General features: G+C 39.2%; 1 protein-coding gene across 5 annotated transcripts in view; it reads right to left on the reverse strand.

Moving 5' to 3' along the window:
* ANK3 (ankyrin 3) overlaps positions 1-23,872 on the reverse strand; it is a 345,846-nt gene that overhangs the window by 192,620 nt on the left and 129,354 nt on the right. For 4 of the 5 annotated variants that reach the window (XM_069864356.1, XM_069864355.1, XM_069864354.1 and 1 more), the window contains exon 1: positions 7,355-7,767. The exons of the other annotated variant lie outside the window; for it this stretch is intronic. In XM_069864356.1, the coding sequence (XP_069720457.1) occupies positions 7,355-7,468 (114 nt within the window). In that variant the 5' untranslated portion in view covers positions 7,469-7,767. Of the gene's footprint in view, positions 1-7,354; positions 7,768-23,872 lie in introns of those variants that run through there. 5 annotated transcript variants of the gene reach the window in all.

Consider the following 23,872-nt stretch of genomic DNA (forward strand, 5'->3'; position numbering starts at 1 on the left):
TTGGTTTTTTTTTGCATGTACAAATTATTACTTCCATAGGTGAAGCACCAGGCACACATGGGAGCCTGCCTGGCTTCTGCTTGAGATGGGGTCACCAGAGACATCAAGTTTAACGCTACCGATGGAGGTTTCATTGAGGTAGCCTCCACTAGGCACCATGATACATGTCTTACATATCATATATTAAACCCATTAAATAAATGCAGACATTATGTCTATATAACTTGCCATGATGGGGTAGTGGATACCTGTTAAAGTAGAGACTTTTGTTTCCTGGTCGTGATAATGAGCAATAGATGTGTTAAAAAGAGCCTTGGACTCTACTACTTTTATCAAGAAATAACTACTTCTATAAAGTCCTGTTAATTCTAGTTGGGTAAATATGGAGTAGGATATATTCTGCATAATCTAGGATATCATAAACATAAGTGAACTCCTTCTACTCTGTACTTTTCTCTTTAATCATGAATTATTTTTCAATGAAAAGTTGGGAAGAAATTGAAATTTAACTAGATTAACACTAGAACTGAGATTTAAAATTGATACATAAACTGTGATGGAACAACATATAATATGTTACATCCTTCAGCTGCCTAATAAGCTAAAATCCAAAACTGTGAATAAAACATAGCTGAACAAACAAAAAGTTAGGTAAAACACATCATTCAGGTTGTTAAAGCAAACCAGTAAAAGTTTTCTAGAACAATGCTCAGATGAAGGTGACTACACAGTACAACATATCCAGTATCTTTCTGCAAGTGCAAAGGCAAAATAAAGTTTTAGTTCTAGTACATAAAAAAAAGGCATTAAACTGCTTAAATACATCTCAGCACTAACAATTTCATGTGGGACTAATTCACATTACTAAACAGTCATAACTTTCTAAACAATGGAGAATTTAATCTTACTGGCAAAATTAGGATTTTTAAAATACTATAAAAAATAAAACCCAGAGTGAATTTCTTTTGAATTAGCAAAACAGTCATGTTTCAATCTAGTTCTCCTGTCCGTATTAGTCTTACTTGAATAAATACTAATCAATCTTTGTAACAAATGAAAACAAAAGCTGACCTCTTCTGTGGCATCAGGAACTAGCCACCTCGCGCAGCACTGGCCAGCAAAGCAAAGCTCCACACAAGTGCCATGCCCAGGCAACACACATGCGATTTCTCTAAGATGTTACACGATCCCAAACATCCCCCAGAGATGCCAGGGCCTGATCTGCAGAATGCTCAAAGCTCTCAGCTGAAGCTGCAGGGCTGGAAGATACTCGATACCTTTGAAAATGAGGACATTGCTTTAACTTGTCTTATGTACATGCATTGAATTATCCCATTTTTTTTCCGTGTAATATGCAGTGAGGAACAATGCGAGGAGCTGTCTCATCTCAGCTGAGCTCATTAACTGAAAGAGCATCCCCCCCCATCCCAGTCTATCAGGGAGGCTTTATTTTGTAGATGTGCTAAAAGCCTAAGAGGTTTTGAACTCTACAGGCAGGTTGGGCCCAATCAAACCCTTAAGGGTCCAGTTTTCTAAGCCTTTATAACTCAGTCTGTGCTAGCCCTACTGCCTCAGTCAGAATGTCCCTGTTACCACTCTACCAGTGGCCTAAAGAGCTATAAAAATTACTGAATAGTAGTAAATCTGGCCCTTTATTGTCCAAGCTTCCATTCAAATCAATGTGGGAATACATCAGGCTTTGTATGGGAATTAAGCATTCTATTTTTTTTAAAGTACAACATACAACTCAGACTTTTTTCTTCTCTATCTCTTTCCTCTACACACATGACATACAGTAAGCGCCCAGTTCTTACTCCCTGTTCCACTCAAACTAGGTCTGATTGAGTCTAACACTCAATTTTAGAAGGTGCTCAGTCAGGTTCCACTAGTTGACAAACATTCTGGCTCACAGTAACAAACATTTAGAGAATGGCCAAGGGGAATTGTATCAAAGCACGCATGACTTACCCTGAAGCCACCAATTCAGGCAAGTTAAGAGCTTGAAATTAGCAATGCTTTGACTGGACTGAATATTCATAACTGCATAAAGATTTTGGTTTGGGTTGTTTTTTCGGTTTTTTTCCCTTTTTTTTTTTTATATCACTGTTCACTAAACATCTTTGAACTTCCTTTTGCTTTAAAAGCATCCATTTTCCCATAGAAGAGATGCTGTCTGTCCCCTCCCAGCTTCCCCCCTCAAAACACCAAGTGAAAACCAAACTGAGTGGAAAAAACAGAAGGATTAAAGACTACATTAATAGCAACCAGGCAGTTGAAACAATATTGATTAACACACAGAGAGCCCAGCTCTAAATCTAGGCACTAAGCAATCTTGCTATAATGGCTAGGTTGCCTAGTGTTAGCCCTCCCTTTCCCCCATCTCCTCCCACCATGGGCTGGTAACATCCAGTATAACGTGGTTTATAACCCAAACTGACATTTGTATAATAACTAACAGCCATCCATTGTGACGGCACAATCCTGAGGCATCAAGGTGAAAAGAAAAAGATGAATGTTCTAAACCTGCTTAAATAAAAATGTAAATGTGTAACAGTGCAATTTTTTTTCTGGGTTTATAAACAACAAAGAAACACTGAGCAGTGCCCACTTCAAATGATGCTGTAGTGCTACCCACACAATACAATGCAATCTTTTCATTCCTTGGGGCTCATCTTCAAAGAAGGAATTGTTTTTCTAGCTGAATTGAAACAATTTCACCACCAAACTCCAAATTCAACACTGCTAGTAGATATCCCATCCACAGGTGGATGGATATCACTGCTAGTAGATATCCCATCCAAACATGCATCAAAAATTATCTTTCAAATACTTGATTATATTTGCCTCTGAAAGAGAATCTTGTCCAAAATCAAGGACACAGCTGAAATTTTTGTTGCACCTAGGAAAGATTCACTGACTTATATTTTTCCTTCAGGCCCTAAATCTACACAATCTTTTCATTTACCATAGGTCAAGTTCCCAGATGTTAGAGCAGCATCTGCCTGGTTTGTGCTTTAACACAAATGAGTTAAGGAACAATCATTTGTGCCTGTCCTATCTAGATTCTACTGCTGTCAAGCTCAACTGTTCAGAAATCATGAAACAGATCTCTTTAATCCTGACATTTGTTTTTAAATCATGAAATTAAAATTTTTTTTAAAATGCATGGGGATTTGTATTTGTTACTGGAGTTAAAAGCCTCAAAGCTCACATTTCAAGCTTTACCTGATAACTGATAGTCTTGTTTGCATGTGAAAACTGCAGCAATTCTAACCCAAATTGTTGTTTAAAACCACAAGGCAATTCGTGGCACAAACTTGTGCCCGTCAGGGAAAGAATTATCCCTTGTTTCCTCAAACGTGCTTAATTATCACTGTGAACCAAACTGAAGAAGGCACTTGCACTGAAGATTGTCTGCACACAACCCTTTGCTCAGGTTAATTGTTTGGGTGCTGATGGTGAATTTTTTCAACATCATGAGACTCATATTGAAATCTTGACAAGGCTGAGATCCATAGAACATTTGACAGCCCAGAGAGAGCTGAGGGGAAAGGAAGCAGTGGGAGTCTCTCAGCTAAGATATGATGATGCCCTCCTGAGGTCCTGCCGCCCCTGGGAGGTGTTTCCAGCTCTGCTACCTTGGGCAGTCCAAACCATCTCCCACAGGCCCAACCAGCTGGGAGCAGAGCCCAGCTCAGAAGATGTATAAGCTCCTTGAAACCACATGAACAGCCACGCACCTACACGACTGAGCATTCCTGACACAGCAGTTCAATTCACACCCATTAGGAAATTGCAGGGCAATTTTTCCAGCATACCTGAAAGTTAAGCAAAACCTTCAAACACTGTGAGCCTTATGATGAAATTACTAGGATTTGTGACACTGACATGCATTACTTTCCCTGCTGCCCACAAGTTTGCAGCAGCAGAGGATGTGACAGTAACAGCCTTTAACATATCAGAGATGGCAGCAGCCAGGCTTTGCATTATGCTCAAGCTATTCTGTGTTCCCAAAGAACATGCAAGCTCCTGGAAACTACTTCAGTCCTATTGAATATTGTATAAAACATAAATCATTGAGTATGTGCCAAGACCCACCCTTCTCTTCTGCTATGTACTGAAGAGAGAACAGAGAAAAAATTACAGATTTCACCTTTATTTTAGGAATAGCACTGACTAAGCAACTAATTTATTTTCAGACACAGGATAAACAATTTCTAGTTTTCACAAACCATACTATGTAATACAGAGCTGCATTATAAAGAATCAAGCAAGCCACCCTATCAGTCACTTATTCTTAAGGCTAGCTTGGTTTGTTCTGTGATAGCATTAAAGGCTCAGGTCTGCCCTTGAGCGTACTCAAACTATTTGCAGTGTAGGACACTGCACAACCATCCAGAGGCAGAACTGCTTGAAGCTATAATATAAACTTGAACATAATAAACAGAAAACCTGTTTAATACAGACCCTTCACCTGCACCCATTTCACTTGCTGGACCCATCCTTTTTTCTTACACAAGTTAAACTATTTAAGCACTGAACCTTCAGGAACGTTTGAATTCAGGTGAACAGAAAGTATGTGGTTGGTCCATAGGGCACAGAAGCACAGCATCTCTACAGAGCTAAGTGCAGCAATCTGAAAATATCTCACCTTGAAATTAAATGAGATTGGATATAATACAGGGGTTTGTTTTGTGTGTGTTTTCAAAAAGGTCATTTCTCTCATAGAGTATCCAAGCAAGCCTTAAAAGAAACATTATTACATTGTAAATTGCTTAACCAGTCAAAAGCAGTGAAATACTACCCTCAGACTGCAATCCTCAAACTAAATAGGAACATAAATCAGCATGACTGCTGCTGGTATCATCAAGTCTAGGACATTGGGTGCTCCCCCCAGCTTTACTCTCTAACCATTGGCTGCCTTAGTCTCCTTACTGTATAAATTGTCCAGAAACGTTAGCTCTCCCTGTTGTTCCAATGCGACTGGAAGACCCTAAAGGATATTTCTGCATCCTGCTTAAGCAAAGGGTTAGCCTTGTGCAGTATCATGTGATCAACAAAAAAATCCCCAAGTACTGCTTGCTTGTGGGTGGTGCAGAGGAACAAGAAGTGACTCACAACTCATAGTGGAAAAATTGGGGGAAAAATGTTTTAAATAGTCAGGAAAGTACAAAATGGTAAACCACAATTATTGGACTTCCTACGCCCTATGTTCTGGGTGGCAAAACCATGTCTTTGCTATAAGAAGACTGATGCACAAGTGTATAAATGTTAAGTGAAGCAACTGCTGCTTTTTACTTCATTATCCCAGTAGCAAGAGCCTCTGCATGCCCTGAATCTGCTGCAAAGTCCTAAAGAAACCCTGAAAGAAACTGGAATGAGCTACCAAATTCCAGTGTGATATGAAGGGGTTGGGGACACACGACACCCAAAAAAAGCCTTTAGTGGAGCAAAAGCTTTCTATTTTATCTCATTCTTAAGATGTAGAAATAAAACACTTGAAAAAAATCCACACTTCTGAGATTAATAGGCTGATATTTATCCATGTGCCACTCTGGTTGCTAAGAGATTTCCTTTCTACAGCACTGTGTTGTATAAACAATAAAGCATTTTTGTCCACAAAGCAATTGTCTCACCTCAGTGAATCAAAAGCCTCTCAGTGCCACATCCCTTCTATATTGTTCTAATTACAAACTGTGAGAAAGCACCCTCAAACAAAGACAGTGTATAGATATGGTTGGGCACGCTATTGTTAAACTTGAGCACATTAAGTACAACGTGGGCTTCCTGCATCATGCGTACAGTTAGCTGAGAGACTACACATTTTAGCTTACAAGCCATCAGTAAATCTGGGTTGACAGGCCAGCTCCTAAAACGCTTAATTCCTGTGGTTATTTTCAGGTAGGGGAGAAAAAAAATACCTTCTCCGATAGCTACATTATAGACCTGCACATAACCTAAACAGCAGACAAGAAAAATAGTGCTAATTCAGACCAATTTCAAACAGTAGCACCTCAAAATTGGCCCCAAAGACAGAATCTTATTTTGACACTTTCCATTATATTGGAAGATGATTCAGAAGATCTGCATGTATGCATTCACACCGAAAAACTACCTCCAGTTAATGTGCTGCAGTACATTCACTGCAGCCATCTGAACAGTCTCCTAATGTGCTCACTAGGACAGAAGGCAGTGAGTTTCTTAGTGCTTTTCACTATGGATAGTACTGCCATGGCAGAGAAAAAAGAAAAAAAGGGCAGGGAAATACTGACTCTCACCCAACCAAAAGATGCACATACGTTAGAGGAAATCTACATGTCATTTAGGAAGCACATGCACCACTTCCCTGAGCATATGAAGATTAGCCAACCCCCCTTAGGGGGATACAGAGGCACACAGAAATACTACAGACCAGGATTTCTGTTAAGACAACTTGCTTCTTGATATGTTCTTGAAAAATTATAACACATTGCAGCCGGAGAAATGGAATCAAGGCAGGGCCTTATTTCTCTGGAGCAGAGAACAAGGTGTCATTTTTAAGGACACATCCAGAGCTGTCAAAGTGGCTGCCCTCTTTATCTGTCATTATGCCACAAACTGTAACTATTTTGCTTGATACCTTAAAGAGAAACAGTAAGACTGGAACACACAGAAGCTCCTGAACTGAACAGTGAGCAATGCAGTGCCTACTGAATTTTTCAGATCCTAGTGTGCTGGAGGGTTTTCTGCAGCTAAGACAAATCTACAGTAGAGGAAAACCAGGCTCTGAGATTTCAGTCACGTATTTCCCTAACAAAAGAAAGTTGCTAATAACAGATTGTTACAGCTCAATACTGAAAATAACTCAACCTTCGGAAAAAAGAGAAACACTGAAACACCTTATTTCTGTAACATTATCCCAAAAATCAATGTTCAGAAGCCAAACGTGACACAGTCCCAACACAAAGAAAAAAAAAACCGACCTGACTCCACACACATCCCTTTCAAGTACATGTATGCAAGGCTAAACTATTAGGCTGTAAAATGTATGAGAAAGCTCAGCATTTATCTTCACATCATGTTACAAACTATTTTCAACTCACAGGCAGTTTGCATATCACAGTAACTCAAGTGATTTTTCTAGGCAATGCATGCATGCTTTCTGCATCATCACTGCAATCAAGTAATATCCAATTAAACATTCAATTGCTTTGCAAACCCCACAGCCCTGGTTATCAATGCTATTTTACAACGTTAACAAATTACTCTGACAGCTACCAAGTTACACGCAAGAACGAGCTTTGATACTTCAATTGCAAGGTAAGAAAATTAAAACAAAAGAATCCCTGTCAGAATTTGGCATAGAGCTAGATACCTTTTTCTTCCGATCCCGGGATCTTTTCCTGTGTTTTCTTTTTTTCTCAGTTTCTTCATCAGCATTAATTTCTAAATCCCTGTTTTTCTTTAACTGTGATGCTGCGTGAGCCATAGTGCATTAAAAATCCTTTACAACAATGCTCCCTTGCAAAAGGTGATTTCCTCGGGCACCTTTAGCCAGCCCTTACAGCAAATGTTCCAGTGATTGGAAGGAAATCTGCGACCAGAGCCAGGAACACATTCAGGATTCAGAGATCTCTCGGAAGCTTGCAGTCACTACAAAAATACATAGTTGCAGATTTCTTCCTATACCTTTCTGTACCTGAACCTTTATAAAACCGTGCAGCCATCGTAACGCATTTAACGTAATGAAAAAGACAGCTGGGACAGAGAAAGCTGTATTATGGCTGTATCCCCTGCCACCAGCTGGAAGTGTCTAAGTGACTCCACTGAAGGGGGAATGCTGAAAAGGAGTGCTTTCTATTAAAAAAAATTCCAGAACAATAACATATGCTGCATTGTATTTTCTTCTCTAATCCTGAAGCACATTTAAAAAACCTATTAAAAAATGCACTGTTAACAATGTACGTTTCTCATCTAGTTTTCCATGGTAAGCCATTTAACCTATAATGAAATGGAGCAGCTCCTACTTTAGGTTAACTGCTGATGGTGACAAAAAATAAAATAAAAATTTCTTTTTACCATGGAGACCCTGACTGCATTATGTAGAAAACAATGCATGCATTGCCATATCTTAACAGTGTGCCCTTTATACCCATTTTTCAATTCCGATACATTTTGTGAGAGGGGATTACAGAAAGCTCTGTTGTCTTTTTTCCTTTTTTTTTTTTTTTAAACATACTTATTACAACACATCATACAGAAAGAAAGATGTGATCACACTAGTGTGTGAAACAGGCATTTAATTCATGGGAGATTTCCTGGCACCGTTCTTTAACGTGGCCAGAAAGGGAAATCAGCACTATTTCCATGTAGTTGGAAATTTACTTTTAGGCTTTTATGTCAAGGCTTGCTTCAATCATCTTACTATTTTTGCCACCTGAGTCCTCAATGACTGCAGCTTTTGAATATTCATTACAGGAGGTAAAATAGCAGCAGTATTAGGGCCTGCAGGAGGATTTTTTACTAGGAAGAATACAGAGCAAGCATCTAGTGAATAAGGAACCATATTTTTTTCTACACAAATATGAACAATCAGCAGCTTGCCTCGAGATTGCTGTTTTTCCCAGTATCCCTAGTAGCTTACTTTGCAGTAATGAAGATTAGGGTTTTAAGGCAGACTGATTTGTTTCAGATAAGAACCAAAAGTCTCCACAAGCGAAACCAGTGCATTTTACAGGATATTAGCAATTCTTTCCAGAAGGAAAAAAACATAATTTGCTGTAAAAATAATGTTAAAGAATTTTAAGTGTGATTAGCCAAATCATATTGAATCTTCAGAGCGTAGCATAAAATTCAGAGAGGTCTCACAAGCTTGTGAATACTCCTACCCTGAATTTGAAAGATGCTTTCTGAATCCAGGTTGTTGAGGTCCAGTAAGTGACATGCATCCATTTCTTTAGTTTTCCCATAACATGGTTAAAAATAAAATAACCTTTTAAATTTCCAAAACAGAAACTACTTTGAACACACTGTCCTACTGTCCACTGTTCAGAGGCTAAGAAACTAGGGTTAAAAAGTTATTTATTTTGGAACAATGTTCAAGGATGGAGAGCACCGTTATGTGACCTTAGGGACCTTTCCTCCTAATGCAGTAAAATCACAGGTTTCTCTCTGTACCCAGAATTTCCTGTACCTATGCAACACTATGTACCTCTCCCTACTCCTCCTCCACATCTAAACGACTTCTGAAGACATACGTAATGCTGCCTTTGGAAAGTTGGGGAAAAAGGCATGTTGCATTCAGGCAATGCCTGGTTCTGAACCAGAAGTAGTAAATTCCCACTCCTCCATGTACTACAGAAGCTTGAATAAACATACTTCTATTTTTAAAGATGCAAAGACTATACCCAAAGGATGCCCAGAGCGTGCTTTCAGCTCTGCAGCAGAACTGCAAGCAATCAAAGGCCACATTCAGGAAAGCATCTGGATTTTGGCCCAGCTCTTCAGTGAGGCACAGGGCAGCAGTGAAAAGCTTCTACTGCACCACAAGAGCCCTACTGGAGAGGTGAACTGGGCAAAGCTGTTGATTTAAGAAGGCGGGAGAAGGCATCTCAAGGAAGTTTGTGGAGACACTATCAATTAAGTTTGAGCATCACGTGGAAGACCGCCTTGAGCCTATATAAATGAAAGGAAAATAAAAAAGGCAAAGAAAAAAACACCAAAGGCTTCGCTTTCTAGCTGACAAGCTGCCTGTATGACCTCGGCAATTATACTCTCTGAAGCTCAGTTCTTTCTCCGTAAAATAAAGTTGACATTAGTTCCTCTGCCTGACAATGCAGTTATTAGCAGGGAAGTTCTTAAAAAATACAGCAGGACCAGAACTGAAAATGGATTCAACAAAATTCAGTAGAGTTGGACTCCTTTTATTCACAGCATATTTCCATCTGGAGTTGGAAGATTCGTGAGCTTTTGCCTTAGGAAGCCAACTTCTCATCTGAGCCACAAATGAAGTCCATGCTGCTGTCATTCACTACCTGCTAGCTAATCTTGTGACGTTCCAGAAACCGTTTCACCATACTAGCCCGTAATTTATGCCCAAATAACCTCATTACATGAAAATAAAATTATGTATCATAAAGTGTTATATGTTTAAAATACTTGAAGCATACTTTCTAAAATGCTGGCACAGAGAAGAACGTACACGTGTGCAACTTAAAAGCCCTAATGCCACCTTCTGCACAGGCCTTATTCTATGCAGGTAGCAAGCAGCCCAAGCTTTAATTAACAAGAATAACTCTAACAAATGAGAATAATAAGCGAACTCACCCAATCCCCTGAGATATGCATAAGTGCAAGGATTTTATCTGTCAGTCAAGCCTGCTCCATCCAAAGTATCTTTTCAACTAATTAACCAACTGGACCAAAGATGTACGTGCTTTTATGACGTGGATTACAACCCTCTGCAGTTCAAAACTGGAGAGTCTGAACTCCTCCTGAACTAGATTTCAGGAAGAAAAAAATTCCCTTTTAAGCTAGGATTTTGAGAAGCTATGTCACAGTTAGTAAAACAATAGTCAAAAAATAGTTGGAGCAATGTGAGGGGAGGTTGTGTATCTGCAGGCTGGAACAGTCTCAAACAGAAAAGAGGTTACAAAAGTGGAAAGTATAAGATTCAGACACCTGTGAAAAAGAAACTGTATATTTACAACTTTTGCTTTTGGGGAAATGGTGAACTGGCATCATTCACTGGAAGGTGATAGGGCACTGCCAGATGAAAGTTGGATGAAGTGTGAAGGTTTTAATGCCAGATATGTTGTAACTCACTTCAAGGGAATTAGATACTGGAAAATTTCATTAAGTGCTTCTTTTCAGACTTCAGTAAAATAATTAAGCTATTTGATTTCACCTTTAATTACAAAATTAATGAATTGCCAATGAGCATTTCAGCACAATCCACAGGGTCCTGATAAAGTTACAAAGAAGGAGAAATTGCATCTTATTTGAACAATGGGAAAATTAGACTTTCTGTTACTGCTTAGCTTCATCTAGTCACAAAGTCATAAAAATGGCTAGGAAATTATTTTTGTGTCCTTTGGTTCGGTTTAAGTTGCTAGTTCCACTTTTAAAACTAGATTCAAGAGAGACTGCAAAACGGCACTAGCACACAACATTTAGACAGATGTTGAAAAACCACAAGAAGTTACAGCGGGGAAAAAGGTATTTGCCATCTAGTTATTTTTGAGTTAATTTGTCGACTAATCAGTAGCTTATGGATCAAAGATGGTTACATCAATTTTACATTTATTTTATATAACTATGCAGCACAAGAAAAAAAAACCAGATCGGACAATCATGAAAATATTGGTTTACTGAGAACATGTCAAAAAATAGACCTATGAAAATTTAAGCTCTCGTAGCGAAGATGTAACACCATAGAAACATTCAATATTGACACTACTTAGATCACTATGGATCAAAAAAGGCTTATAATCACACACAGTACTAGAAGGTCACTATGACAACTCCTACTGGTGAACAAAGTATGTTTACATTTTCCCAAAGATGAAAAGAAGCATTGTAGGAAGACTAGAAGGAGCAAAGAGCAAAGGAAAGGAAAACACACGAAGAAAAATAAAGCCAATGCTTGTTAGGTTACTCTTCTTAATTTCAGAGTTATCTGATACAGAACAAATGATAAAAGAGTAGAAGAGAGTCTATCTGCCACTTTAGCCCTGCTCTGGATTATTTTGTTGAGAAAAGCAGTGTAGGTCAGAAGAAAGAACAAGTCATACTATAAATAAAGGCAATATTGCTTTACTAGTTCATGAAAACAACACTTTGGGAGAAGACTAGATAGAAGAAATGAGTACTGTTTTTTTAAAAAATGCTATGTGAAACTTAATTAACTCATAAAAGCACCCTTCAAAGGGGTCTCATAAGATTTGTCTACTCACGCATGGGACTAGAAGACCTTGTGTCTCAAAAACAAACAAAAAAACAAGCAAAAAACCAACCAAACAAGATTAAAAGCTTATTTAGCATCTAGTTTTACTTTCATCTCCTCTTCACCCATCTGATGTCAGGGCAGGATGGACTCATCTCCAAACATGCAGAAAATAAAGGCCACTAAGTAGCAAATGGAAAATACGATGAGTTAAGGCTTGATTTGCACTTCTGTTTTGTTGCATTGAATTTCCCTGCCTCTTCTAGCAGAATTCTGCTTTGGTGATGACAATCCCAGAGAAATTCTGAGGAAACATGACAGTCAGAGAACAATGCACGTTCTACATGGAGAGAAGGGAAATATCTAAATTGCACTTTACAGACTGCTTTTATAATGCCTTAACTTCTTTGAATTTGTAACGTAAAATTTCAGACTTTATTGAATTGTATTATTTCTTATTTGTTTATGGCAGAACAGTGTAAAGAAGCTTTGGAAATGACACAGATTCAGGGATGAAGTGATAATAGCCAGATATCTGAATCTAAAGGTATTTGTCCTGTCCTATCAGGAGGTTTGCTACTTCTTCAATGACCCTGCTGCCCTGACTGGAAATTTAAGTAGAAATGACAGTGATTGTAAATGTAAAAAAACCTCCACAAACTAACCAATCCACCTTACAAAAACACCTACACTGACAACACTCATGGAATATCACCTGCCTTCTGAGCTCAACCTCAAAGCAGCAGCCACATTCAAGCTCACAGAATTAAGTGCAAAATTCCTATTCCTCTATGCAGAGACGATCCAGTTTGACTTAAGTGATGAAGCCCTGTCTCCTGCAGTCCAGCACACACCCAGCACAAGGCTGGCTGACACGGCTGTGAATTCATCACTAACTTCCAGTTCGAGACACGATATTTAAAGGAAACAACCACATATTTGGGTTTGCCTTCAAGACTTACATTCTAAATTGGGACAGTTCAAAAGCTGACTCAAGGCTCACTCAACCCATGGCCTCGGGGACAGAGAAAACAGGACAATAAATCTTCAGCCGTCCCAGGCTACCACGCAGACAGAGTAAATCTGCCCGCAAACCAACTGGGAGAGGGAAACAATGTGCTCATGGACCAGCAGAGGCAAAAGCGTGACTATAGAAGGCTGCAGCGTATCCAGGACCTGAAGATTATCACCCCTGACACTCAAACCAGGATAATTTTGTTTGAGGCCTATATAGAGAAAGGGAGCTAAAAGGGACAAATTAATATTAACTGTTCTGCGAAGATGGTGTAGAGTTTCATCTCTGACTCATAACAAACTAAAAAAAAAAAGGTACCGATGTATCTTATTTATAGAGGCGCACTAATTGGAAGGTAGATTTTTGAGTGGGTTTGTGGATGGAATTGCTACAGAGCCCAGGAAATGTATCCGATGCAAGGAACATGGCAAGAGTAAGATTTGTTATCTCTAAATTGTTGCTGAGCAGACCCACAAAAAACTTTCTTCCTATTCTTCCTCTGCCAAGAAGAATACTGCTGAGAACCTACGTTTACTGGGAACCACTGAAATTATACAAGCATGCACTTTTAGAAAAGGTTTTTCTAAATTTTTCCTTGGAATTCAAATAACAGTCTACAACCAGGACTGAAACTCATGCGTAGAGTATCAGTGTCTTTGGGATGCTGACAAAGATCACTGTGAAATGGTAGTAAATTGGTTTCAAACACGTTAACCAGGGGAAGTCTAGGACTGACATTAGATCACAACTACTGACATATTTTTCAAACCTTGTTTGGATCTATTCAACAATGTTCTGAAACCATAAATTCAGCCTGTTAACATTCCTTGGATGCCCAGTTTCATAGTTACTCTCTGCCTAGCCCACTGTGCTCTCCCAGTTTTCCTGCTGCAAGCCCCAGTACAAGGGGATGAGGAGGTCAGTGGATGGTGCGACGTGGCACCAAACAGAGAGTTTTGATCTGGGAATTGTTATATGCCTCAGCAAGCTACAGCAACGCAGCCTGGACAACCTAACCTGGCACACAGGATTAAGTGCACCAGTAGGCGTTATATCAGGTTCATGCTCCCACAGGCGTAACTTGAACACTGTGATATGATGGGAGGATCTGTCCTTTCCTGATGAGCTTCAAGAAAGAAATGCTAACAATCATTCACCAGGATTTTATGGTTCAGCAACAAACTTTACCCTGAGCGGACAATCAACACTGCTGCATCGGTTAACTTCTGCTCCGATATATGAAAGCAATAGCCACTTTGCTCACACATCCAATGAACGCTGAGCCTGTGGAGGGGTTCCCTTCAACGTAACGTAAGCAGATAACAAGAAGGTTCTTGTACGGCTTTCAGAAGCACCTCTGTCAGATCATCCAGTACCCAAAAAGATATGAGAAGTTATTCCTTGCTTGTCTCTGATGGAAAACACTCTGTCTCAGAGTGGTTTAAAAATAACCCAAAACAGCATCAGGAAATGTCTTTGTGGTATTTCAAGTTACTCGGCACCGAATCCCCACCTGCTGTCCCCTTTTTAAAGCAATAGCAGTCTCGTAATAATAAAGCCTATGGGAAAAGCCATACCACTGCAGAGCTGTGCTACCGGCAAAGGTGTCAATAAGTGAATCTGCTTAAGTGAAGCTGCAAAACAAGAGTGGGAGGGCACTAACGGTCACAAAAAGGTGCAACAACATTGCCTGTAACTAAAAGATCATTTTCTAGAGCCCTTTAAAATCCTTTGATTTTTGTTAGGTTTCAATCCAAACTACATACTCAAGGCTAAAGGAAATTTTGACTAAGCGAGGCCCCACATAAATCACTGCATGATGTGTATTCAGGGCTCATAAACCCCTTTGCTTTGGGAAGACAGCGTGACTATGAGAATATTATTTTACCTTCCCTACCGTGGCATAGCCACAAAAAGAAAATACATACAACTTTGGACAAAGGTAGCACTTGATCACCTTATGTAACAGGTTTTTTCCTCCGCCCACCTTTGACAGTAGGGAGATGCGCTAAGTGACCCAATGCCCATGCATTTTCCTGTTGCCCAAGTTCTGCACATCAACAGTGGCTCACTTGTTGTTTTATTTTGAAGTAAAAAGTTGCTCAATAAGTGTAACAAAGGATCCACCTGCAAGGGTCACAAGAAAGGCTCCCTTTGAAGCCGCCAGCATTTCCCAGTTGCCCCGAGACTTTCAACTACAGATTTTTTTGTTGAATTTCTGTGGTGCAACAATACAGAAAGTACAAGAAAGGAAGAAAAAAGGTTCCTTGACTTGTTTTGTACGGTAGGTATTTTTCATTTTTAATTTCTCCAAGTTACTTTCATGCGCAAAAAATCTACTACTAACATGCAATATTCCTAAGACAAGGAAAACAGGTACATGTGAGCCAACAGAGAGAGCTGCTGTTCCAGTTCCTTCCCTGTCCAGTGCCACACTTGCATGCTGGACCTAGGCTCCTTTAACAAGCAGAGAGGACATATTTCCTAATGGACTTCAATAGCAGACTTCCCACTTTTGCAAACTACATGCAGAATTTTCAGCAAAGACCCTAGGTCCTACCAGTATACCCACAATTTACTAAGTTTTAAAGAAACATTTAAATAGAAAATACGAAAGCAAAAATAAAAAAAAAATCCCAATCCACTTCAGCATAAGAAACTCATTTAATTAGACTCCTTAAATATTCATTATTCCTTTTCCTATGTTCAAATTATCTTCTTTGTCTCATTCCCAAAGGACCCTCTCCATAATTAAGTCAAGGATTCATTACAATTTCAACATGCTGCCCAAGTAAAATTTCAGCACTCTAACTGTTCTGCACGCTCTGTGCAGCAGTGACTTGACTTTCAAAGGGGGAAAAAAATGTAAAAAGCAGAATCATTAAAAATCAATAAGATGATGCTGAAGGTTATCAATACATATCTTTCATGTGACATTCTCATTTTCTTATACGTAAATTCATATAATAGTAATAAAATCTACAAGTTTACACTTAATAAAGTGGTATAACCAATACAAGTGTGGCAAAACTAATACCAAAGATCATTCGGGGTCATTTTAGAAACAGAGAATTACATTTTATTTGGGAAAAAAAAAAAGGGAAGGCCAGCTATAAGAATTTCAGTGCTAAAATCCAACTGGAACAAACCCTTCAAGCATAAAAGATAACTACCAGTGACTAGTCAAAAGCAAAACAAAACCACTGCCACTACAAAAATTCAGAAATGTTGTTTATGCATTAATTTCATACAAAGCTATTAATGTCCACAGGAGGCCAAATTCTCTCTTGGCTTGGCAAGAGCAAGCTAGCTTAGGAAAAAAAGCCACACCGGTATAATATATTATTATCACAGAATAGGTGCATTGATGTGGTGCCTGAAAACACAGGTAATAGTAATGCCCTATTCAGAACAACATAGTAAGAGGCAACTCCTGTCTCAATCTCTTTGTAAGCTAAATAAACAGTATACAGTGGAAGGAGGTTTGTATTCCTCCTGCTTCAGAGAGAGGTGGAGTTGGAGATGATGAGGTTGGAGGGGGTATTGGGTTTTTTTGTTTGTATGACAAACTGAACATAAGTTAACAGAAGGCAAATATCATTCTTGGGACGTGAAAACAGAAGTAACAGCCTTGACGACACAGTAAAGAAATCTCTCCTACACAGCTTTGCTTGGGTCTCAGCTGGGACCCTGTGTCCTATTTCAGGCACTAAATTTCTAGGAAAAGGTTGTCAGCTGGAGATGTGAAGAATTTATTGCTCTAACTCTGCAATCACTTTCTTCACAAAACAACGTTGAATGCTTCTCTGAATCTGTGGTTAGTAATAAATAGCTTTAGATGTGCATATTCACATGCATACTTAGCAAAGATTCCAGCCAGTGTTGCAATCTTACTCGTTTGCCTACTTACCCCCCTGCTTCCCCAACTCCCCCACTTTTTCTTTCTCCTGCAAAGGAAAACCCATATGGTTGGATGATTTAATAATTTTCTTTTTGTTGTTGTGTTTTGGTTTGTTTTAAGTAGTTTGTGGAGGGGCTGGGAGGGAGGACGGTTGCATGGAAGTCCTGTTCCGAGAGAAATGCATTGTTACTCTCCTGAAGATAGCATAAATCCTACCTAAAATATTTAATGAACCCAAACTTTAAATAATCAATACTACACAGAGCAGAAGATAAGTGAAAATACAAGAATTTACACCCCAGAACAGAAGTGGAACAGCTTTAAGGGTAATAAAGCAAGTTCACAACAAGGAAGGTGAACTCCGTGCAGTTCATAATAAGACACTTGAGTTACATCGGCTTAAGATAAAATTCCAGCTACAATAGTGGGGGTTGGGATGTTTGGGCTTTTTTGAGACCTTTGGAAAACGGGCACAATACCAAACCACTGTTAAATGGCAAACTTGATATTGAAATTGAAAGAAACAGGGTAGGGAAATAAAAAAACCTGAAAGAATAGGAGGTAACAAAATTGTGCACTAGTCCAGTTACCTCCCAGAAAACTCCTGTATCAAAAAATTTGTCATCGCCCAGAAGGTAATGGGAAGAATAGCAATCAATCTGGATTTGTCAAGAGGAAACGGTATCAAATTAATTTAATTTTGTTTCATGAAAGGGTGACAGGTGTTGAAGACAGTGGAAAAGCAATACTCGTACCTGACATTCTCATGAGCAAAGGAAGGAACATATGTTGATGAAAAGACTGCTAGATTAATCCACGAGGGGTCTGGTAACCAAAGACAGGAATGAGATATTAACATCCATTGTCAAAATGGATGGATGTTCTGCAAGCGCCTGTCCTGGCTTTGCTTCTCTCTGGTGTTTTCATTAATGAGTAAGGCAGGAGAAACGAATGTGTGTTACCAACACAGACAATGGGAAAGAACAAGGAATCCAGGCATGTTAGAGAGGTATTTTTGATCAAAATCATAAGTGAGACCAGAGGAATGGTTTGAGGAAAAAAACCAACAAAAAGAGATTAATTTCAGTAAGAATTATAAGGATGAAAAGAAACATTTGCATGGTCTAGGGAACAAGCAGTTAACACTGTTCTTCAGCAGAGTCTGGAGGGTATGAAATACTGTAAGTTCAACACAGGACAGAAGATAAACAGCACAGTAGAGTGTAGAAATATAGCTTACACAATAAAGCAATCTTTCTCTTGTATTTAGCATTTGCAAAGCTTCCAATACACTGTGTCTGACTGCTGCTATTCTCCTTCCAGAAAGGTATGAATATTTGGAAATCAACAAGAACAATTGGAATTCTGTAAAACACAACCTCATATAGCGTAAAGAAAGGATGATTAATGGAACATGGCAACAGAGCTCACGTCCACCAAAGCCTGTCAAAATGCAGAAGGAAATAGTCTGTTCTCCACTATTACTATGGATAGTAACAGGAGTAAAAAGTCTAAATTACAGCAACACAGAACTGGGTAAGATACTGTGATTTTTTTTAACAATAAGAGTAACGAAGCTCCACAATAGAATGGGAAAGAAATTCTACAACTTCATTGTTGGCCTTCAGCAAAGTCATATAGGATCCATAATCCTACAAAGGCTCATGAAAGTCAGCAGGACAGTACAAAAGCAAGAACACATATGTGCATATCTCCTTTGCGAGTGCTGAACACCATGAAAGTGGTTTGTGCAATGCATCCAAAGCTGGGAAAAGGATAATATGACTTCTACTTAAAAAAACCCAAAACCAAACAACAGAAAAAAAATTTTAAAAACCACCTCAAACAAAACTTCCACAAAAGAAGCCCCAAGTCTGTGACTTGTGGGTCAGATAGCCCCTGAACTACCACTCTGAATCAAGACATCCTTGTGTCCTAGATAAACATGTGATCTATCTAACGCAACTTAATACTTAATACATAAATAAGCATTAGGAGACTAATGTGTAAGAGAAGACTAATGCATAAGTAATTGTCTACAAAACAAAAACACCAACTATGTTATCAAATTTACAAATATTTGAAGAAACTGAAAAATCCTATCTCCCTGCCCGCTTGCCAGACTAGAAATCCTAAGAAACTACAGCCTAGGTATTTACCAGGTTAGTTATCTGGCCATGGACAGACAAAACCTTTACAATATAAAATTCTAACTACAACCAGAATGGAAGCTTCGCAGCTTTTCCCTTCTAAAATACATATGCGGGTTTCTTTATCAATATTTAGGGTGGTGACACTCATGACCACTGTACACAGACATCCCAGCTTCCAAAAGTCTGTTCTTAGCTCAGCATTACTGTGGTAGCACAAAACTATTTTATTGATTTCAGTGCTGTATGCTTTAATAAGGTTGGACAGTTAGAAATATATTTTCAGGTCCTAATATAAGATCTATGACCGTTAACATGTTCCAGATTATCAGAAGTATTTGCTGCGGATACCAGAGCTCCAAATGAAGATCCAAATCAAAATAGAACAGAGATGTGTCTGATTTATTCTAGTGAGTTTGAAAGTCTTAAAAATTTATGTCTTAGTGTATCTAAAATAGAATAAAAAATAAAATCTACAACCAGTCCATGTGTTTAAAAATGAAGAATTACACAGAATAAACTATGAGGAAAGATACAACAGAGCAGACTTCTCAGCATAAATTACAGGCACATTACAGAATTCTGCTCTAAAGAAAATCCTGGAACCTTATTACTTGTCCATTTAAAACCGAGCTAGAAAATACAGAAAATAATTGTAAAGAACAATTCTGCATTGTTAGGATAAAAGCTAAGATGATCTAATAGGCTTTTTCCATCACTTATCCCATCATCACATTTTGATTACTTCTGTGAGTAGAAGTCCTAGGTACCGTTTTTTTTTCTTACACAACAAGTTGTCCTGTTCTACTGCACACACAAAACTGCGATTTTATCCAGATTCCTCACAGAGACTGAAAGATTTTTGGTGTTAAACTGTAAAAGCACTACATAAAATTACAGTTGTTTATAGATAGAGTTAATGATGCATCTCTTCTAAATTTATATTGTTGCCTATAAAAGGAGAAGAAAATATTTCAAGTTTAACTTGTAGCCTTAGAGCTGCTTTCTAGAGTTGTATTATATGTTCTGAAGAGTATTTTCAGGCTGCATTTAGACAGGCTAAACAACGTGCAAGTTACAGAGGCCACAACCCAGTACAGATGAGTTTGAGTATCTGTGTAGTTTGGCAGAGGCTATGGATAGAGTGCTAATGAAAAACAAGTTTTGGGCTGCACCACAAGAACTCTGTGAACAGTAAATTAACAATTTACATACTATTTGATGAAAATAAAAGCAACCAAAAAACCAAGCACTGATCAGAATCAGCTAGTTTGCACAGGCTTCCAGTGCGTAGGCTGAATAATTGTCTCATCATGATAATAGCCTTTATGATATCCATGATCTCACCACTGCACTCAAAGAGTACACTGCCGGTACTCTTACACCCACAACAAGGCACACTCAGTCTCTCCATTTGAAGAAAATCCTACCCTGCAGCTTCAGCTGTTGCCTGTTAATGCAGGCAGGGTGTAATCTTCATGTCTTTGCTTTAAAACCACAAAACCTCTAGATTTTCTTTTGACAGGAAACCATAGACTGGAATTCCTGTTGCTTTGAGGACACTCTGCATCACACCAATAATTCAAAACAAATAGCAAAGTAATAAGCAGTAATAAAAACTAGCAGTGTGTACCTCATAAACAAATAAAAATTGAGATGCAATTTTATTTCCTGCAGCTCATTTTTTCCACCTACTTTCTGCTTCAGAAAAGCAGCAAGTTACAATGTATTCTGCAGTAGGACCAGGGCATAAAACATGCCTTTTGCAACCACTTCCCTCTGCCTCCCATCTTACTGGAGGCCTGAAGCCATATATTTGTAAGTACGGTTTTATTGTTTTCTCTAGTATAACAAAGCAGTGAAAATTGACACCAGCAATAGAATCATAGAATAATTTGGGTTGGAAGGATCATCTAGTTCCACCCCCCTGCCATGGGCAGGGACACCTCCCACTAGATCATGTTACCCATCCAACGTGGCCTTGAACACCTCCAGGGATGGGGCAGCCACAACCTCCCTTGGCAACCTGTGCCAGCTCCTCACCACTCTCATGGTGAAGAAATTCATCCTAATGTCTAATATAAATCTGCCCCTCTCCAGTTTATACCCATTCCCCCCTCGTCCTACCACCACCAGCCTTTATGAATGGTCCCTCCCCAGCTTTCTTGTAGGCTCCTTTCAGGTACTGGAAGGTCGCTATAAGATCTCCTCAGAGCCTTCTCTTCTCCAGGCTGAACAACCCCAACTCTCTCAGCCTGTCCTCGTATGGAAGGTGCTGCAGCCCTCAGATCATCCTTGTAGCCTCCCCTGGACCCATTCCAACAGCTCCATCTCCTTCTGACATTGAGGATTCCAGAACTGGACACAGTACTCCAGATGAGGTCTCCCAAGAGAGGAACAGAGGGGCAGAATCACTTCCCTGACCTACTGGCCACGCTGCTTTTGATGCAGCCCAGGACATGGTTGGCCTTCTGGGCTGTGAGTGCACATTGCCAGCTCATGTCAAGCTTCTCATCAACCAGCACCCCCAAGACCTTCTCTACAGGGCTGCTCTCAATCATGTCACCTTCCATCATGTACTGAAATTAGGGATTGCCCCAACCCAGGTGTAGGACGTTGCACTTGGCCTCGTTGAACCTCATGAGGTTCTCACAGGCCCATTTCTCCAGCCTGTCCAGGTCCCTGTGGAGGTTAACTATAATAGGTCTACTTAAGCATGTAAACTCAGGCAAAAGGAAGTGAGTATTCACCAGTGTTCCATCAACATCCAAGGCAAAATCCAATATACAAAAAAGAAAGACAGATGACAGTTTTCCCTTCCTGATGGATAGGCAGGAAGAGCACCCATGCTGCCGTGTACTCAACTCTATACCGACGTGAGGTCTATCTTTGTCTCTTCTGAAACAAGACAAACTACTATATCCATGATAAATATATTATGAACAGCACACCCACATAACTGAAGCATCTCTCTTTTTGTCTTAGTAAGATATTTGTGTGTTTAGTGGCATAGGAACTGAGTTCACACACACAAGGACAGGCCAGGGGAGAGAGAAATACTTTAAAAGCCACAGACAAGATTTTCCATCAGTACAAAGTGCTGCCAGGAAAGGCTGTGCACTCCTGCCAGCTAGATTTCTACCCTCCAGACTCCTCCCCACCAGTTTTATGCACTGGATACTCAGTGTCACCCTCCAAAACTTTACAAAAGCGTGTATATTCTTAGATTTTACAGCATGTGAAGTCTCAGAAGGCACAGTATTATTGCAGAGGAGAATAGCTGCCACAGTGTCAGCGAGCGCCAGTTCCTAGAATGCTGCTGGAGCCGGTTCTGGGTCAGCCTGACCTTCCTGACAGAGCCTGGCTGCTGCTGCCTGTCTGGAGAAAAAAGAAAAGCTCTCTGGCAGTTTGTTGCACTGCTGTCTGGAGTATGGGAAGGCCTGCCAGAACACGAAAGGTACAAATAGAAGCCACTCCAGAGGACACATTTCATCTTTTTTTTTAAAAAAAAAATAAAATCAATCATTACAATATGAATACTGTATTCAGCTGGATGTGCATGTTAATTCACTCCACGTGTATTACAGGTACGCTGTCCAAAATTCCCACATCAAAACTTTGTTTAAAAAGCAGAATGACAAAGGTTTTCTCTGTAATTCAATACTTCACCTCTACCTAAGCACAATGACAGAAAGATTAAGAACAGTTTGGAATAATGGCTCTATTTTGTAAATTTTATTTTATTTTTTAATTAGCTCAGTAATACCTAAACAGGATGATGAATTTTCAATCTCTTGCTTGGGTAACCTTCAGGACATATAGAAAGATCACAGGCTGCAGCCCACAACATTCTCCTTCAGTCAGCAGATTTCTGAGTAGACTTTTATTCTCTCCGAGGGGCCATTTCTATTTTCCATTTTACAAGCACCAAGTACGAGAAGTAATTTACATGATGCCAAAACCTATGCAGAATCAGAATACTGCAATCTCTTTTGTACAGGAAAAAAAGGAAGTTATCAATACAGTCAATATTATCAGGTCATGCAAAGAACTTGATTTAAAAAACTGCCTACAAAGGGTACTCTTTCCATGTTCTACTGCTCTGCAAATGGAAGTTATGGAAACACAAATGATCGCTACCTTTAAGAACATCAGCAAGAAGTGCATTTAAGTGGAATAAAGGAAGATCTTATCAATCAGGACTAGCAGAGTATCTTTCCCTAACCTAGAAGAAGGAAATAAGGATAGCCTACTGCACTGCTTCCTATTTCTCTATGTGATGTTTTGACACATCTTAACCCTTTTAAGAAGTTCCAAGTAAAACTTGTATTTAAAAAAAAAAAAAGAAAAAAACAACATATACAGGAGACCCCATTGTGCAAAGAGGTTCCATAGGAATACTAAAATAATTTTTAAAGCTGCATTCACAACTGTACAGCAGTATAACCGACAACACACAAGTGTTAGTACTAAACAAAGTCAAGAAATCCAAGTCACCAAGACTGTACAAACATTGAAATGTACAAGATGAAGGAAGATGCCTACTAACCTTGCTCAGTTCCCCTCCAGTTAGGAAGAATTATATGGTTACCTTTCATCTGCTTTATACAGTCATGATTTAAATGACTAGATCTCATTTTTCTCCTGAAATGGCAATGTATTTTCCAGTAGTACTCAGACTCCATGAAAGACACGAAAGGACATGTACTTTTATACACAAAGGATACCATTCTGATGTTACTGCATGGGTGTACAAATCAGGAGTCATTCTACTGAGGCAAATGAAGTTACATCTAAGTAACTTATATGGTAACGCGAGCCTCAGAAATGCCACCAGGTCAAGAAAAGTCATCTGCAAATAGCATAACAGAAGAAAGACTGAG

Source organism: Phaenicophaeus curvirostris, chromosome 9, assembly GCF_032191515.1.
Source record: "Phaenicophaeus curvirostris isolate KB17595 chromosome 9, BPBGC_Pcur_1.0, whole genome shotgun sequence".
Taxonomy (NCBI): domain Eukaryota; kingdom Metazoa; phylum Chordata; class Aves; order Cuculiformes; family Cuculidae; genus Phaenicophaeus; species Phaenicophaeus curvirostris.